This window comes from Macrosteles quadrilineatus, unplaced genomic scaffold, assembly GCF_028750875.1.
Source record: "Macrosteles quadrilineatus isolate MER2022 unplaced genomic scaffold, UCM_ALF_1.0 Scaffold_1__1_contigs__length_201487025, whole genome shotgun sequence".
NCBI lineage: Eukaryota > Metazoa > Arthropoda > Insecta > Hemiptera > Cicadellidae > Macrosteles > Macrosteles quadrilineatus.
In genome coordinates, this window is record NW_026542594.1 from 73,328,200 (window position 1) to 73,347,555 (window position 19,356).

At 34.2% G+C, this 19,356-nt stretch overlaps 1 protein-coding gene across 1 annotated transcript in view; it reads left to right on the forward strand.

Annotated features, from left to right (window-relative positions):
* LOC128983586 (phospholipase B1, membrane-associated-like) overlaps positions 1-18,953 on the forward strand; it is a 154,945-nt gene extending 135,992 nt beyond the window's left edge. The window contains exons 7-8 of the mRNA XM_054402921.1: positions 9,142-9,310; positions 18,651-18,953. Coding sequence (XP_054258896.1) covers positions 9,142-9,310; positions 18,651-18,814 — 333 coding nt within the window. The 3' untranslated portion in view covers positions 18,815-18,953. The remainder of the gene's footprint in view (positions 1-9,141; positions 9,311-18,650) is intronic.
* Positions 18,954-19,356: the final 403 nt, after the last annotated feature.

The window sequence follows — 19,356 nt, forward strand, 5'->3', positions numbered from 1 at the left end:
TTTTGTAGAAGGCAGCCTGGGAGTGGCGAGCAACAAGTCTGTCTTATTTCGTGACTCTGCCTATAATTTTTAAACAATATACTTTTTGCCAAAGTATTATTAATGCACTTAAAGCTGTTTGAATTCTTAAGCCCTGTAAAAATTAACTCCACCTAATATATTGTACAGTTACAGTACTGTGTTGGAGTAGAGTAATTCACCGAGTAGGCCTATATTGTTGTACGTTTTGAAGACGTTGTCTATTGCAATTGCAATACTGAGCACACATATTGGCTGACAATACAGATTCTGAATTGTAAATTGAAAAAATTCTAATTCGTCCATTAGTTAGATTTATTTGATGTATTGTTAAATGACGTTTCATATTAAACATTTAATTTTGATTATCAGCAAGTTTGTTTTTCGTACCTGTAACGGTCGTATTCCTCTTGGAATACCTACCGCTACTTTGGGTGACGTAGCTCAGGAATGAAACTCAGCACTCGCTTACAAAACCCAACTTTATAAATTACTCAAAACAACACAAAGAACACAAAGCTAAACTAACAATCAAAAAGGTAGAGTAGACTGGAACTGTATAAATCATTTAGTTAGAAACAGAAACCCCAATTTGGAAAAGACTCTAAACACCAATTTTGAAAACCCTTAACATTTTCTTACCTGGACCCAAGGCCAAGGGCCTTGGGCTCCAGCTCCCCCAGCAGGACCCCGTCCTCTGGTGCACCACACAAACACTACACACCAAAACTGACCCCCTGATCAAGTGCACTGGCCTACTTAAAGCAACAGCCTTCAGTAGGTCAGCACAACAAGTTATTGTTTAACAACACTACCAGCCTACTCACACAACATTGCCAAACACTTCCTCTTTACAATATTTGACCCTCCTATTACATCCCCCCATTTCCTCCAGACGATGTCCCCAGCGTCTCAACTACATAGATACATCCACCCAGAGAGAAAAAAATGAATAACAAAAACGATTAAAATCTTTTAAAATTGTGCCTAAACAAAATTAAAATAAGGTTTAGGAGGGGAAGAACTGACCAACTGTTTGCTTACTTCCTCAGCAGTTGCGTCGATAAAGCCTCCTCGAACAGTTGTTGGTCTTCAGATGTTTGACCTCAGCCATGTCTTCTGCGATGTCTCTCACTTCGGTGTCTATAGTCTGTAGTCCATCCAGCGTTCCTTGACAGCATTGATGATGAATCAACTTTGGTTGACGATGATGTTGGACTGCTTTTGCCATTGATTGAGTGTACTGCAGCCTGAAGTTCTCCTCTTCTTAAAAGCCCTTGCCCCCAGCTGCGTTTCCCCAGTTTTCATTGAGTTTGACAAAGTCTCTTCCCCCGATCACAATGTTGAAGATAACACGGCAAATCATGAAGTTCTTGTAGCCTTGTCTACAGTTGGTCAGTGGGGATGGGTAAATAGGAAGCCTACTCAAAATGTATAACTTACAAACACAATATATGATTTATAAAAGACGATCTAGACTCTCAAATAAATTCTCAAATTCACATTAAGAACAAAACAAAACAACCAACATTAAAACAAAAATTATTGAAACTAAGAGAAGTGTTTGGAATGTGTTACCTTAACAAATCATAGGCCTATACGATTAAATAACAAAACATTATATATAATTTCTAAATGGTTTACTTTTAACTCTTCAAGTATGACCTTTTTAAACATTCGAAACAAGGAATAGTTTAACAGTTGTCTCTCATATCCGGTACTTTGTAATTTAAGTCTGAATCAAAAATAAAATACTGTAAACAATTTGTCTCCCACTGAAGTCCCTGATAATTAAAAATCTAAAAACCAAAATATATCTCAATAAAATATTCTTTTAATACATAATCCGTCTTGTCTTCAAAATTTGCCAGACTGTTTAATTTTACTAGAGGAAACTATTGCAAAATTTAAAACATTATTTCCCAATACAGTTGCCACCTTTGTGCAATATGATATAATTTATCTCTAAAATAGTATAAACAAAGAAAAAACAAAACAAAATCATCTTCCAATAAAATTGGACTTCCCCATAGCATTTTTAAAACACAAACACAATTTATCATTCTCAAAATAATAGTTTAAAATTTTCAAACTACCCCATTCAATATAGCTTACATAATTTATGTTTAAAAGTTTACCAACATTTTGGTCATTTCTCCTCATAACATTGAGTGAAATTATGTTTGCTTACATATTAAAAACAAGTTAAATTTTAGCTTCAATGTGTTATATCAAAAATACACTTAAAAACGGCATATATAATTTTCCAATGAAAATGCATTAAAAAAAATTGCTGGAAAAAATGATTTGGGCCCAAATCGTTACTATCTAACCCGTAAGCAAAACCAATTTCCCTTTTAAAATTTCTCCAACAATCTATCACCTGTAAAAACAAAAATTTGTTCCCAAAATAAAACATTCATGCATTGCTGATTTCCCAAAGCAAACTCTAGAGCATCAGTATTAAAAGGTAAACATTGTAACAAAACACGGTCAGCACTCAGCAAGGTCAGGTCACAGAGAATTTCATTCCTGAGCTACGTCACCCTTGTAACGGTCGTATTCCTCTTGGAATACCTACCGCTACTTTGGGTGACGTAGCTCAGGAATGAAACTCAGCACTCGCTTACAAAACCCAACTTTATAAATTACTCAAAACAACACAAAGAACACAAAGCTAAACTAACAATCAAAAAGGTAGAGTAGACTGGAACTGTATAAATCATTTAGTTAGAAACAGAAACCCCAATTTGGAAAAGACTCTAAACACCAATTTTGAAAACCCTTAACATTTTCTTACCTGGACCCAAGGCCAAGGGCCTTGGGCTCCAGCTCCCCCAGCAGGACCCCGTCCTCTGGTGCACCACACAAACACTACACACCAAAACTGACCCCCTGATCAAGTGCACTGGCCTACTTAAAGCAACAGCCTTCAGTAGGTCAGCACAACAAGTTATTGTTTAACAACACTACCAGCCTACTCACACAACATTGCCAAACACTTCCTCTTTACAATATTTGACCCTCCTATTACATACCTCAAGTTTACTAAAATACTTTAAATGCTTGTTTTATGAGGTAAAGGGAAAATTGTCAGATAAATTGGTGAGGGGAGGGTAGGTTTAAATAGACGGCAGCATACATTTGGGGGGGACTACTCCTTTTGCTTGGGGGGGGGGGATTGCGCCTCTGGGTTTGGGGGGGATGGGCACCTCTGCGCGCCGCGACTCGTGACTCTCGACTGTCGCGGTGCATAAAACCGGCCTAACATAGTTACACATCCGCCAACGCTTTTAGTAACAAAATTTAACCTTTATGGTCTTTATAGACACGTTTGTGGCTTTTACATCTGGTAAGTAGTGGTAACCACCATTTTGGTTTTGATTAATTTTAAATATTGTGTATGCCGATATGAGAAAAACCTAAGGGAGTATGTAGTCGGTCAACGACGCAGCACACAAGTATCAAGTAAGTAAGTATCAAGTAAATTTTATCCATGGAAAAACTTACCAAATTTTTAAATAACATTTTCACATCATTTACCTTCATCTCCCTTATTTACATATCTTTTTTTATATTTTAAATTTCAATCTGAAGTTTCAAAACTACTAATTATTAAATTTAAATGAACATATTTTTAGGTAAATCTTCTTAACATCAAATCACAAATCCTTCTATATTCACTCACAATAAATCATTAAGAACACTAACATAAGCTGTTATAAACTTTAGAAATATTGTTGTCCCTTATCAAAAGCTTTTGATTTTTTTTTGTCCTAGTATGCTAACCACGATCCCGGAATTGTTTACTTCAGGCTAGACCTAGGGGCATAATCACTTAGATAAAATCCATTGGTGATTTGGTGGGATTTGAACCCGGGACCCCAGGAACCGGAGTCCCGCGCTTTAACCACTCTGAGACCAGCTTGCTCCCCGAAATATTAAAGAAACTGTCTACTATAAAAAGTTAGAAATTATGAATCATTTACTATAGTAAACGAAACTAAAAATAAATCCTTAACTTATAAGTAGTAATGCCAATAAGGATTTATTTTTTGTGAAATAATAAAGAAAACTTTATTTTTATATCTTTAGTATATACTTTTTAGTTTACAAAATGAAATTGAGCATTAAAGACGGCAGACAAAACTAATATAATTGTCAAAACATCATGGCCTAATTTTTCTTAATTTTATAATTAAGTATGACGTCATGGATCAGAAGCCAATCAGAAGCCTCCAAATGACACTGTTGGCAAAAACTAATAGTGAAATAAAAATTACACACTGTGCTCTCTACTACAGCGCTGTTCACGGAGGAATTTTGAACTATGATGTCATCGTCGCCTCATTTATACCTCCCGTAGGTCAGACCCTAAAATATGAATGGAATTAGTCTGTAATAACTGTTACTATACGAAATATTAATGCAAAAGGTAATTTTATTCCGTAGCCGGTTCATAGTACAGTAGTAATAAAACCCACAAGTATGTCAGGTGAAACTAGTAATATAATGTAATGTAGCTTAGTAGTAATAATTTATCTGCTTGAATTACTAATAGTTGAAACCAGGGCTGGATTTTAAGGGTACAGAGGTGTAACTAGTTATTGGATATCTTACTCTACCTAAAGATCTATGTTAATACTTAGAAGTTTTAATTCAAACTATTTTAGGGTATATTTGTCATTAACGACTAATGCTATTTATCTTACTCCTCTCTGTTTTGCGGATCAAGCCATAAGAACAAGAATATTCTGGGTAGCCGAGTGGTTATAGTGCTCGTCTTCAAATCCGAGGGTTGCTGGTTTAATTCCAGCCTAGATCGTTTTCAGACCCAGGTGCCATTTGTTTTTGGACAAGAATTAAGCTAATTGAGCTTACTTTATAATACTTAACTTTAAAATGTTGACCATACGAATGTAGGTATTTTAAGCCAAGTATGAATTGAAATGAGTGTAGGGTGAGATGCTATATAACAAAAATATCAACCTTAAGTCACAAGACCGGGGTTTGGACCGTTCCCTTTCAAAACGTAAAAATTCCATATGGCGTAGTTCGCAGAAAACACAAATAAATCAAATAAAAGGATTATGTCTATGGGGAGAAGGAGTTGGTGTAATAGTGGATGACAAGGAGGGTGAATTACCACTTCTTCCAGTGGGATTAAACTCAAGTTCTAGAAATCAGGTACTGGTTGAATACCGTATTTGATACACAAAACGGTATCAGTTACCAATTTCAAAAACGACCTTATAGTCCAGTAAATATGTCAAGAAAATAAGGGGTTGCTGTGCAAAAGGCACGGGTAGTTTTGATTTTTGGATATGTTGTTAGTGTTGGGCCCATAACATAAAATCCAAGTTATCCACCTCGAGGTACCACGGCGCTCCACGGGGCGCGCCACTTGTTAACGAAATAGCAAAAATTTGACCATTCCTTTGGTTTTTCAATCTATCTCACGAACGGTTGGTTTTACTGAAAGTATTACTTTATTAAATTAAAGGAGGATAAATTTGTGACAGTTAAGTATAAAGTATTAAGTAGTATTAAGTATTACTTACTTACTTACTGCCGTGGCTCTTGGTACCCAAGGTGGTACTTTGCCTCGCCAACACACTGCCTCCAGATTTTTCTATCCATTTTCCCTTCTTCCCAGTCTTCTTAGGTCTTTTCTAACCTGGTCTCGCCATCTCAACTTGGGCCTTCCTGGTGGTCTTCTGCTTGTTCAAAAGGACGTTCTTGACTAAGGAGTCGTCCTCTTTCCTTAGTAAATGGCCAGCCCATCTCATTCTCCTACCTCTCACCTCGGCCACTATGTCTGGGTCCATATATAATTGCCTCAACTCCGCATTGTGTTTTATCCTCCACTCTCCATCTTCAAAGGTTGGACCATATATTTTTCTCAATATTTTGTTCTTAAATACTATTAAACGTTTTTCTGTTTTTTTACTTAACACCCAATTTTCTGAGCCGTATAACAGAACTGGTCTTAATAATGGTTTTATATATACGGAGTTTTGTTTTGTGTGATGGTATTCGAGAGCTTAATAGTTTGTGGGATGCTGATAAACTTATGTGTGCTGCATTTATTCTTTGTTGTATTTCCATATCTTCTTCATTATTATTCGTCAGCATTACTCCCAAATAAGTGAAGTTGTTTACTTTTTTAAAGTTGTACCCTTCTATTTCTATACTGTTGTCATTGTTTATTTGGGTTGCTCTCCCACACAGTATTAAGTATTAAGTAGTATTAAGTATTAAGTATTGTACCCAAAGCTTAGCTTAAATCTTTTTGTATAAACTTTTGACAGCTTCATTGTCATTAGATTTGAGAAGAGCAGTTTTGCCGTTGAAGGTATATTTTGAAGGTCAATTTTTTGGCTTGTAAACCTACATTTATTGAAACGAGTTCGCGAAGCATGATCGAGCCATGGGAACGGTTGCTTTATGGGGGTTTTATCAGTAAGAACTGATTTTTTTAATTTTTGACCCTTAAAACATTATATTTTGCAATGTTTTTTTAAACCATTTTGTAGAGCTTAGAAAACAAATAATTAAGTAGGCCTACGTAAAATGTTTTTTACAGTTATTGGTTACGGAGAATATTTAAAAAAATGCAAAGTTAAAATCACCATGTTATTTTATGAAGAATATTGTTAACCGTTGTAGTTTTCCTGTTGGGGGATACATTTTTTTTTTAATTGGTAAGTTTATTTGTTTCTTACCATATTTTAATAATTTTAATAAAAAAATATACTTTATCACCCTCCCTATGGCTGCAAACCTAGGTACTCGTTAAACCTAATCTTATTTAAATAGGTTTATGAAAATCAAATCAGGCAAAATAATGGAAAATCGCTTAGTCTACAGGTTTTGCTGTGACGGGAGTATTTTATTCAAACTTTTGGTTTTTTTGTTAATAGCAAATAAACTAGCATACTCACTAAATCCATTCGGTGTTTGCTTCAAACAATTAAACTGTGGAAATATTGGAAAAATCACAATTTTTATACATATTTTATACATATTTATACATATATTTTATACAAATTTATCCTCCTTTAATTTAATAAAGTAATACTTTTAGTAAAAAAACCGTTCACGAGATAGATTGAAAAACCTAAGGAATGGTCAAATTTTTGCTATTTCGTTAACAAGTGGCGCGCCCCGTGGAGCACCGTGGTACCTCGAGGTGGATAACTTGGATTTTTTGTTATGGGCCCAACACTAACAAACATATAAAAAAATCAAAACTACCCAACCTTTTGCATACCGTCATGTCTTATTTTACTGGACTATCTATATATTAATTTGAAACTGTTTTTCTTTGTGACAGCTATTTTGAGAGAACGGCTGGGCGTAGAAACTCGGTAGAGGTGTCTAAAGAAAGATCTTGGTGTGTAGATGAGCCATCAAAAGAGAAACATGGAGAATTCCCTCGGGGCTCTGCCCCAGTGGCCTTTAAATTCCCATCCCATGTTATTCTTATGGAGGAAAACGAGGTTTCTGTCACAGCTAATTTGAGAGAACGGCTGGGCGTAGAAACTTGGTAGGGGTGTCTAAAGAAAGGTATTGGTCTGTAGGAGAGCCCTCAAAAGAGGAACAAGGTAAATTTCCTTGGGGCTCTGCCCCAGAGGCCTTTAAAGTTCACTCTGCAATTTTGTTTACATTTCATCCATATGGATAATTTTACCCTACTTTTAATGAACCAGCTGTTAATATTAAAATTGTATTCAAAGGTCTACTGAAACTGTCAAAATTAAATGTTTACATTATTATTTATGATTTTAAATGGATTCTCCACTGCATGGCAAGTTTTTTTATAGTTTCGACAAAATGATGAATTTATGATACATTTTAAATGTTTTGTTCAAAAAGCTATGCTTTATTGCTCTTAGAAAATTTTAAATTATGAAATAAGTGTGACATATTAATTTCAAAAGAACATATAACTATTCCTTATCGGGTTAGCTTATATATAAGGTTAGCACTTGCCTTTTTTCCTACTTTCAATCACCATTTATTTTTAAATTCAAGAAAGAACACCTGAGATTCATTTATTGGAATAAAAGTTTTTGATAATCGGGTTGAAAATTGTGTCATAGATGAGTACGTTGAGGATGAGAGCTGTGTTCAAGTTTTGGAATAGGCTAACTACGGACTCTATGGTTTTTGGTAAAGTAGGTGAACTAATGTCAATTCAGGTATTTAAAAAAATGTGTAAACGGTTTTTACTTTGATGTACACATGTAGCTCGGTCGAACAACCCATCTAAACCTCACTACATACAAAACATTCGGAAACACAACAGTGTCATCACATCTCATCGCATTTGCATAATTTGTTACAAAGGCTGGACTAGGTTATGGATTTGGTTCCGCAAATGTTCAAGATTAGATAAAATTTCCTACAATTATGGTTAATTCCAATCCACGAAATACATGCACAGCTTTATGTGATCTATATGGCCAAGGCAAAACTACCCCATAAGTTAATGAATCATCAAGTAAGAACAGGATGATTAAATACATGGGTCGATGTGGCAAGAGAAGGAATTAAAATTGCTGAGATCGAAGAAGTAAGAATGTTACTGTTTTCTGGAGAATCAGATATTTTTATCAAACAAAAAAACTGATTTAATATGCTGACAGAATTCTGTATTTTTATGACCAAAGATGACGATTACTTATAAATCCGGATACAATCTGAATGATTTTCCTAAAGCAGATGGAATTAGTGGTTAGTAATAAATATTGACTCTTTCCGTAACATGATAGACTAATTATATGAACTCATTCTCCCATATAGTGGAAGTGGCTTTGGTATGAAACAATCTCATGAACAAACAATTATAAGACTCCTAAAAAACCTTTTGGGCAACCTAAAGCCGATAAAAAGGTAGGAAATATTGTGTTAGCCTAAACGAATTCATCAATCACGTTTTTTAGGGAACACAATCGACATACTTATTATTGCTTATCCTCCCTTCATTAACTAAGATTTTAATGACTTCACTCTATCCATCGCAATTAGCTGAATTTACATAAAACCCCAAGATTAACCGTCGATTTCGACGGGGTTCTACTAGTTATAACATTAGGTTAAAATTCTGTCTTCTTTTAGGTATCAAGTGGACGATACAATCAAAAACAGGACTTCACAGTAGTGATCCAGCCTTTCATAAAGCTGTTCAATGCACCACTGGAGCCTCACCAGAGGTATAAACATGCGATTGACATCTCCTATGTCACTTACGACTGCTTCCACTTCAGCCAGAAGGGCCATGCTATGGGTGAGTGTAATGCGATTACCACCTTGGAAACACTTTGGCATCGAAGAATACAGAATTATGAAGACGCAAAAGACATATAGTAGGATAGGATAGTGGGTCTTCTCTCAGATTATAATCAACAAAGCATAAAGATATGATCATAGATAAAACATACTCCCCGTGTTGCTTAGTCTCGACATGATGTTCGGAAAATGTGTGACATTGATACTAAAAACATTGTTTTATTTTAACATATTGTTTTTATTTTGAACTTTACCAGCATAATCAAAATAAATTATATCAAAATTTAAGTCGCCATTTCATTGAACAGTATTAACAGTATACAACTTACACAACAACACAACATAAATTTTACTCAAGTATTTAATTTAATACTATAGGTATGTAGTCTCAGGTTTGCCAATTGAGCGGGACAAACTAACATGAAAACAAAACATAGAACTGTACAACAAAACAACCGTATTTAGAAAGATTATCTTTCTAAATACAATATTTTATGAAAAAATTATAATAGCAGGGCATATAATAGACTAAGGGGTAAACAAAGTACCCAGTCATATAGGCCACCAAGTGTTGTATAGTTTCTATTGTTTAATAATTAGTGAACTATATACTACAACAAGCCATATGTGTGTGTTCTGCATTTAATTGTATGAACAGTAGATGTAATTTGGCACATTGCAGACTACACTGAAGATCAAGTGTGTGGACGTGCCGATATAAAAAATTGCATGCTGTGCCATGTACATGTATAGTCCTCGCCACCCTAACTTGAGGCAGCCCAAACTGACCTGCAGGGCCATTACCAGCTGGTCCCGCACGACCATTTTAAAATCTTATTAGCGACGCTTCTGTGAACGCCATAGTTCAATATTAACATTAATACAATTATATTCTGATATATTAATTTACACATTTAGGTACATTAATAACATAAATTTAACAAACATTTCTGTTGTTCTGTCCCATCTAGAACAGACAATTTTACGGGTTTTGAGCTATAAACAAAATACCAAGTAACTTAAGTATAAACCGTAAACATTGTCCATTTAAGATGGGACAAATACAGAGATGTTTGTTGAATCAATGCCATTAACGTAAACGAGTAAGTTTATACATCAGATTATAATTTTATTAATGTTATTATTGAACTATGGCGTTCACGCAACCGTCACTAATAAGATTTTAAAAGGGTCGTGCGGGACCAGCCTGGTCAGTTTGCGTGGAGCGCCCAACATGGCAGGGAGCGCTATGCGTTACAACGCTGATATCTCGAAAACGGTAAAAGATAGAACATAGGTTATAACGTCGTTATAATCCTAAATATGTCGACTACAATAATGGTTATTAGGTTCGAGGTCGTATCTCTAATAAAAAGTTATTGTATAAAATATGTAAAAATGGACTATTTGTTGTTTTTTTTACCAAAAGTAGAATTAATTTGTGAGTGTTGCAAGGAAGTAATATCAAATATCTTTGCTGTCAGTTATAATACGGACTGTGGTGATGAAAAATATGCACGTCGCCTACTTTTCAGGTGGTCAAGAACTTGGGGGAGGGGGACAAAGATGCGGAACGCGCTTTTCATTGAAACGACTATATCTCGATAACGGAACAAGATGTAGCATCAGTCAAAACGTTGTTTTAATAATAATAAAAAATGGCCAATAGAAAAGGTTAATAAAAGGTACAAAATTGTATCTTAAGTAATAAAAAAGTTATAACAAAAATATGTTTCACAATATCTACATTAGTACATTATACAGCTATTTTTTTTTCATAGGAACTGTTGATAAATAATAGTGTAATTGGTTAATTACATGACTAACTATTAACTAACGATATGTAATTCCTTATAAGGAAAAATCTATTACTGTATTACGAATACATATTATTTGAAATGTAAAACACAGCCTCCTAACTCCATAATAAAATGAATAATGAAATAAGAAACTGTGTCTGCATTGCAAATGAAATTCTATGCTGCACTTACTGCAAGTGTACAGAATTTTGCAATAATTTTTTAAGAAAATCTGAGTTAATGATCAATGGCGGTCACAATATTCAGAGAGTCTGGATGTATAAGGAATTTTATGTAAGTATTCACTACAATATTATTGCATTTTCGTTATACTTTTAACGTGGTTTCAAGGTTCAAAACATTTGTGCACAACTATTTTAATGTTTTTCAACAATGTTTGACTCGTACTTTGTACTTCATTGTACACTTGCTATATAAATAAAATAATAATAAATAAATAATCAAACAAATAAGATAATAATTAAATATAAAATATGTGTAGAGATATAAAGTCAATGATATAATACTGTAGATCATAGTGTAATTCAATTTTAAATAGAAACATTATAAACTTGACCGTTCTCTAGCATTATTATATAGATTTTTATCAAAGAAAATATTTACAATTTGTTAATATTGCAAGTGCTAAGCTAAATTAAAAAGGAACCAAATATTTAACTCAACAAATAATATGAAACAACCAATGTTTATGTTATGGATAACCGAGAGAATGAAGGGATTTATTGTATTTTTGTATTATAAGTTATTTAAATTTGTAATTATGTTTTTTATTTCATATAACTGTATTTAATAAGAACTTGTTGCATAATCATGTAATAACGTATAACATTATAATTAAAATTGCATTTGTAGTGGTAATTTGTATTATTCATTTGACTACGGTGAAACCCCAAGTATTATACGGAGTTTGGAGGATGTCTTTTACATTTTAAACCATATGTATTTGTAATACAATTTCAATTTGCTCCGCTCACAATGGTAACCTATAGTAAAAGATGTATTTTTAAGAGTTGTTAGCCTCCGGATTACGTTTGAATATTTACAATGGTTTAAATACCTGCATTCAGTAATCCAATATGCTGCTTGTGGCAACTATAGTTTCGTTCATCTATAACACCGCAATCAAAATACTGGATGGGGGAGGAGGAGAGAAGGAATGAATGCGAGCCGGCAGTGATAAGGAGACAATGGCTGACGTCATACCAGTTATCCACTGACCACCAGTTCGAGCTACAACTTCCACCCGGTCGCGTCACCTGTCTCGTGTTCCCGAGTACTCGGTCTTTTTAATGTTAAATGTTTGTGTCAATGTGCGTTTTCGTGTGTTCGTGTTCTTACTGGGTATTCAGTAGATTACTTACCCATCATTTTGGTTTGACATTTGTTACTCCAACACAATTTAAATCACTTTCACTTGTCCTTTTCATTGATAGGTGGCATAACAATGCTTAACAGTATGAAATAGTGCTTGTACTCCTCCCCAAAGCAGAAAGTTTTTAAACATTCTGCAACAGACATGGAAAAATCCAAAAGTTTTATTCGGGCTTACGCAGTCCGCAAGTTGCGGCAAAGCTTTCATTTATGTAATGCATGGCGTTTTGTAGTGTTACTGTTTGTAGAACAGAGAATTTTTCTGCAGAAAATAAAGTTGTCAAATTTCTGCAAAAACTTATACTACATGTTAAGTGTAAGAAAGGGCCATGTGGCCCTAACTTAATCTGTAAAAAATAGTAAAATTGTTTCTAAATAAATAAAAAATTATAAAAAACCAGTCGGGCAGGCTGGGCATTTTGCAGCCCTCCTTGTCTTTCTGCACAATATCCCACATTGTTCTGCTTTGGGGGTACTCATCCTGAGATTACAGTCCATTCTGTTCATTAACACGGATGCATTCGTCACTTTTGTTACAGTCTATTCAAGCAGGAGTGATTTATATAGTAAAAATGTTTTCAATGGAACTATAAACAGTTTCAGGCCATAAAATAAAAACTTTCTTGGACACTGAAAAATGTTCTATTTTTGTTAATTTGTATGTTGTAATATTATTTTGTAGTAAAATGATAATAATAATAGTTCCAAAACCAGCAAGATCAGGTAATTAAAATAAAATTTTAAGAAGTTTTGAAAATTTTCAAATTGTTTTAAATTTTTACCCTTTCAAACAAATTTTAATAGATGTCAGTTTACAGATTTATTTGCTTACAATTTTATCAAAATTGAAAGTGTATACTGTACAAGAGTTATGGTGCCTGCAATTGTAAACTAAATATGTTAATAAATCTAAAATACTGTACCCCCGCCGCAGCAAACCTGCAGACTAAGGGAATTTCAACTTGTCTGATCACATTTTTTACTAAAATATTTCCATAAATAAGACATATTTATTCCCTATTTAAATAACATTAGATTTAACGAGAGCTTAGGTTTGCTGCTACGGGGAAGGTAAAAAGTTTTTTGACCATACGTCAATAGTATAAGGTGAAATAAATAAATTTGCACCAAATTTTATCAATATATATCCATGAAACTACAACAGTTTTCTCCATAAGAATAACATAGGAATTTTCAATTACACTATTTTTGAATTTTCTCTGTGACCGTTAGGCATACAAGAGCGCTTCAATAGACTAAATTATTTCTTTTTTTAAGCTCTACAAAACCGTTTAAAAAGAAATTGCAAAACTTTTTGTTTTTAGGGTCAAAAATGGGAAAATTTCATTTTTACCCCATAAAACCCCCTATTAACCCCCGTTCCCATGGTCCGATTATGCTGGATCGCGAACTCGTTCGAATAAACGTCGGTTTACACGTTTGTAGCAAATTTCATCAAAATCAGATCATTTTTGCTCGAGTTGTCGCGCTAACGGACACATATATATATATAAATATATTAATAAATGAAATGAATAATTAAACATTTAGTACCCTTTTTTTAAGTTATTAATTTATTGAATAAACTTACATGTTTCGGCTCTTAGGCCATGATCACAGTTATGAACAATTAGTAAATAAATAGAAATGTAAATAATAAATAAGTAAATTATCATATGATTTTGGAATTTTGTCTATATAAATATATATATATATATATATATGAATTTGAACGGACGGTGTTTTTGGCCTCAAGGGACCTCAAAATGAAAAATTAAATCGGTTCCGGGTCCAGGTCTTACCATGAGTACTACGGTAATAGCTTATTCCCTATATGGGAAATTCGCTAGAAACAAATAACTGTCACATTTGACTGTCTGATTTGTGTACATAGGTGTGTTGTTAAATGTAGGTCCCATATAGGGAATAAGCTGTAACTGTAGGTCTTAAAGTAAGACCTGGTCCCGTGACCAATTTACTTTTAGCAAATTTCCCATATAGGGAATAAGCTATTACCGTAATACTCATGGCAAGACCTGGACCCGGGACCGATTTACTATTTCGTTTTGAGGTCCCTAGAGGCCAAAAACACCATCCGTTCAAATTCATATATATATATTTATATATGTGTCCGTTAGCGCGATAACTGGAGCAAAAATCATTCGATTTTGATGAAATTTGGTACCAACGTCTAAACCTACGTTTATTCAAACGAGTTCGCGAACCAGCATGATCGGACTATGGGAACAGGGGTTTATGGGGGGTTTTATGGGGTAAAAATTGGTTTTTCCCATTTTTGATCATAAAAACTTAAAATTTAGCATTTTCTTTCTAAACCGTTTTGTAGAGATTAAAAAAACAAATAATTTAGTATATTGAAGCATTATTATGCGCCTAATGGTTACGGAGAAAATTCCAAAAACTGTAAATTTAAAATTCCCATGTTATTCTTATGTAGGATAAGTAAACTGTTCTAGTTTGCTTGTTTATGAACATATTTTGATCAAATTTGGAAAATGCATTTATTTCATACTAAACTATTAACATTTTACAAAAAAACACCTTTTTACCCTCCCTGTTGCAGCAACCTAAGTACTCGTTAAACTAATGTTATTTAAATAGGGAATAAATGTGATATTTTTAAGGAGACATTTTAGTGGAAATCCAATCAAGCAAATAGAAATTCGCTTAGTCTGCAGGTTTGCTGCGGCGGGGGTATTTTGTTTTGAGGTCCCCAGAGGCCAAAAACACCATCCGTTCAAATTCATATGTATATATATATTTATATACAGGGTTAGTAAAAAGCTGTTTTGAGCTCTACAAAAATGGTTTGGAATGATATTGCTAAATTTTATGTTTTAGGTTGAAAAATGGGAAAAACCTATTTTTACCCCATAAAACGCTCCTTAAATCCCTGTTTCCATATTCCGATCATAGTGGTTGCCGAACTCGTTTAAATAAATGTAGGTTTACACCAAATTCATCAAAATCAGATCCTTTTGCTGGAGTTATCGACGGACACATATACAGGGTGAGTTTTAAATGAGTTCCCCCCCCTACTTTTTTCTACATTTCTTGAGATATCAAGTCCGGACCACGTCAGATCATTGTAGAGTATTAAGTACTTCATTTTGACTGGGTATAAATTTTTGGCCGCCATATTGGATACAAAGTTTTTTTTTTCAAATGTAAAGGTAGGGTTGTGACCCATTATTCCAAACTAGAATTTCACGCTGATTACAATGCCGCAAATAGTTTTTGAAAATCTTGATCCGTTTTAAAGTTATAAGGACTTTTTATAACTTTATTTTTTGCCCATTTTAACATTGTGCATTTACAAACTAAGACCATAATCTCAAAATAGTGATAGATAAAGATAAGTATACACCACCATTCATTGTCGACCTATTTTCACTTGGTTATGACGGATGTATTTTTTTTTTGGCCGCCATCTTGGATCCACCATTTTGAAATGTGACAAATTAATTCAAATATGCAGGTGGTGTTGTGACCCATCGTTTTCAACTACCTTTTTATGCTGAACTCAATGCCGCAATCCGTTTTTGGTTATCAAGCTTTCTTGATGAAATATTAAAATTATCTTATTTAAAATTTCAATAATTCAAAAACCAAACATGAAAAACTGATTGCGGCATTGAGTTCAGCATAAAAAAGTAGTTCAAAATGATGGGTCACAACACCACTTTCATATTTAAATTAATTTGTCACATTTCAAAATGGCGGATCCAAGATGGCGGCCGAAAAAAATACATCCGTCATAGCCAAGTGAAAATAGGTCGACAATGAATGGTGGTGTATACTTGTCTTTATCTAGCACTATTTTGAGATTATGGTCTTAGTTTGTAAATGCACAATGTTAAAATGGGCTAAAAATAAAGTTTTAAAAAGTCCTAATAACTTTAGAACAGATCAAGATTTTAAAAAAATAATTGCGGCATTGAAATCAGCGTAAAATTTGGAATAATGGGTCACAACCCTACCTTTACATTTGAAAAAAAAAACTTTGTATCCAAGATGGCGGCCAAAAATTTATACCCAGTCAAAATGAAGTACTTCCTACTCTACAATGATCTGACGTGGTCGGGGGTCGATATCTTAAGAAATGTAGAAATAGTAGGGGGGGGGGGTAGGAACTCATTTAAAAATCACCCTGTATACAGGGTTAGTAAGAAATCTGGAGAACCCCTGTTAATTTTTTAATGGCCCATACTAGAAAAACTTAGCTCGGGAAACCTCGGGCATGTTATGAAGTACTTTTTGGGCATAACCGCCACTTGGTGTACATCCCCAAAATGGGGGATTTTGGGGGAAACTCAAACATCTCAAATTGTAAGACCCATCGAGTGACCCCTCATTTTGAAGGTCCTGGTAAAAGAAAACCAACAACGCAAATTAGAGGTCTCTATCTCAATCCAATAAAAAATGTTAGCCAATTGAAATCCTCAGAAGTTAAATTTAACTTGCACCTTTCAAAGTCTGGAGACCCCCTGTAATTTTGTAACGGCTCATACTAGGAAAACTAAACTCTACACACCTTTATGGCATATTATGAAGTACTTTTTAAGCCTAATTGCTACTTGGTTCCCAAACTCAAAATGGGGGATTTTGGGGCAAACTCAAAAATGTTAAATGTTAAGCCCCATCAAGTTACCCCTCATTTTGAAGGTCGTAATAAAAGAAAACTAACAACGCAAACTAGAAGTCTCTATCTTAACACAGTAAAATATGGCAACCAAATAAATATAAAATTTCAAGTTAATTCTGATTTCTAAAGATTTCAATCAGTTGCCATTTTTTTACTGGATTGAGATAGAGACCTCTAGTTTGCATTGTTAGTTTTTTTTTATCACAACCTTCAAAATGAGAAGTCACTCGATGGGGCTTAACATTTAAAATTTTTGAGATCCCCCAAAATCCCCAATAGTGGGTTTGGGAACCAAGTAACAATTAGGCTCAAAAAGTACTTCATAACATGCCATAAAGGTGTGTAGAGTTTAGTTTTCCTAGTGTGAGCCGTTACAAAATTTACAGAGGGTCTCCAGACTTGGAAAGCTGTAAGTTAAATTTAACTTCTGAGGATTTCAGTTGGCTGCCATTTTTTACTGGATTGAGATAGAGACCTGGTTTTCTTTTACCAGGACCTACAAAATGAGGGGTCACTCGATGGGTCTTACCTTTTTGAGTTTCCCCCAAAATCCCCCATTTTGGGGATGTACACCAAGTGGCAGTTATGCCCAAAAAGTACTTCATAACATGCCCGAGGTGTACCTACCTAGTTAAGTTTTTCTAGTATGGGCCGTTAAAAAATTAACAGGGGGTCTCCAGACTTCTTACTACCCCTGTATATATGTGTCCGTTAGCACGATAACTCGAGCAAAAAGGATCCGATTTTGATGAAGTTTGGTATAAACGTGTAAACCTATATTTATTCAAACGAGTTTGGGAACCACCATGATCATACTATGGAAACAGGGATTTAAGGAGCGTTTAATGGGGTCAAAATGTGGTTCTCTCATTTTTTACCCTTAAAACACAAAATTTATCAATTTTTCTCCAGACCTTTTTAAAGAGCTCAAAAAAAAAAAATGTGTATATAAAAGTGTTTTTGTAAAGCGATTGGTTACGGAGAAAATTCAAAAAATTGTTAATTTTCAATTCCAATGTTATTCTTATGGAGAATATTGGAAAATGTTGTAGTTGGCTTGTTTATGGATACATTTTTTTATCAAACTTGGCGGATTTACTTATTTCATACTAAGCTATTGATATTTTGATAAAATAAACACTTTATTAGTTTTCCTGTAGCAGCTAACCTAGGTAGTCGTAAAACATAAATGATAATTTAATAGATTAATTGAAAATCAATCCAGGCAAATGGAAATTCGCTTAGTCGGTAGGTTTGCTGCAGCGGGGGTATATGACTACTATTGCTGGATTAGATAAGGGGAAATAAAAAAAATTAGTTGTTAATGACACTTATAGCGTTTTTGGTTTTGAGACACCGAGACCCAACTATGTTGAAATTAAGATGACTTGGTAACTGTAACAGTTCACCCAACAAGCAACCAAATTATCGATAATTATTAAAACGTTGCAATATGAAAATCATGACTATTTTGATTTCAGCGGCCAATCTGTTATGGAATAACATGCTAGAGCCTGTTGGTCACAAGACCACAAAGGCCCTGGACTATATGATGGAGAAGTTCTACTGTCCCACAGAGCAAGCTCCCTACATCTTCACCTACAACAACTCAGTGCGCTTCCTAGAAACTGGCCGACAGGACTGACACAAACCAGCATTCTGAATAACAAAGACATTCTTTTCTGTTAAAATCAAAGACATTCTACCATTTGTACATTTGTATATGTAATAAATTGTAAATATATAGTTTAATGAATATGTTTAAGAAATACCATTTGACTTGCTCAAGCTCCAGAAGTACCTTTCTAATATAATAAGTTTCAATAAAGATGTATGTCAAACATATTTTTTGCCACACTTGATGCTATTGGATGGTTTTTGACTGTTGTTTCAATGAATGAAGTGAGTGTGACCCCATGTGTTTCATGGGATCTATTCCAACTGTTGATTTATTCAGTTAAAATATTTAATGTGTGTATTGTGTTAAAGTAAACACAATATAACAACATTCAATAGGTTCTGTACCTACGAGTTTAGGAAAGATAGGGACAAGTTAGGGACATGGAAAGTTAGGGCCAAATAGGGGTTCGACCGGGGGGGAGGGAGAGATCAGCTGAACTAGGCTCTGAAACGACTCTTTTAGAACGAATCATTCTCCTGTTTCAGTTCACAGAGAGCTACAGTAAC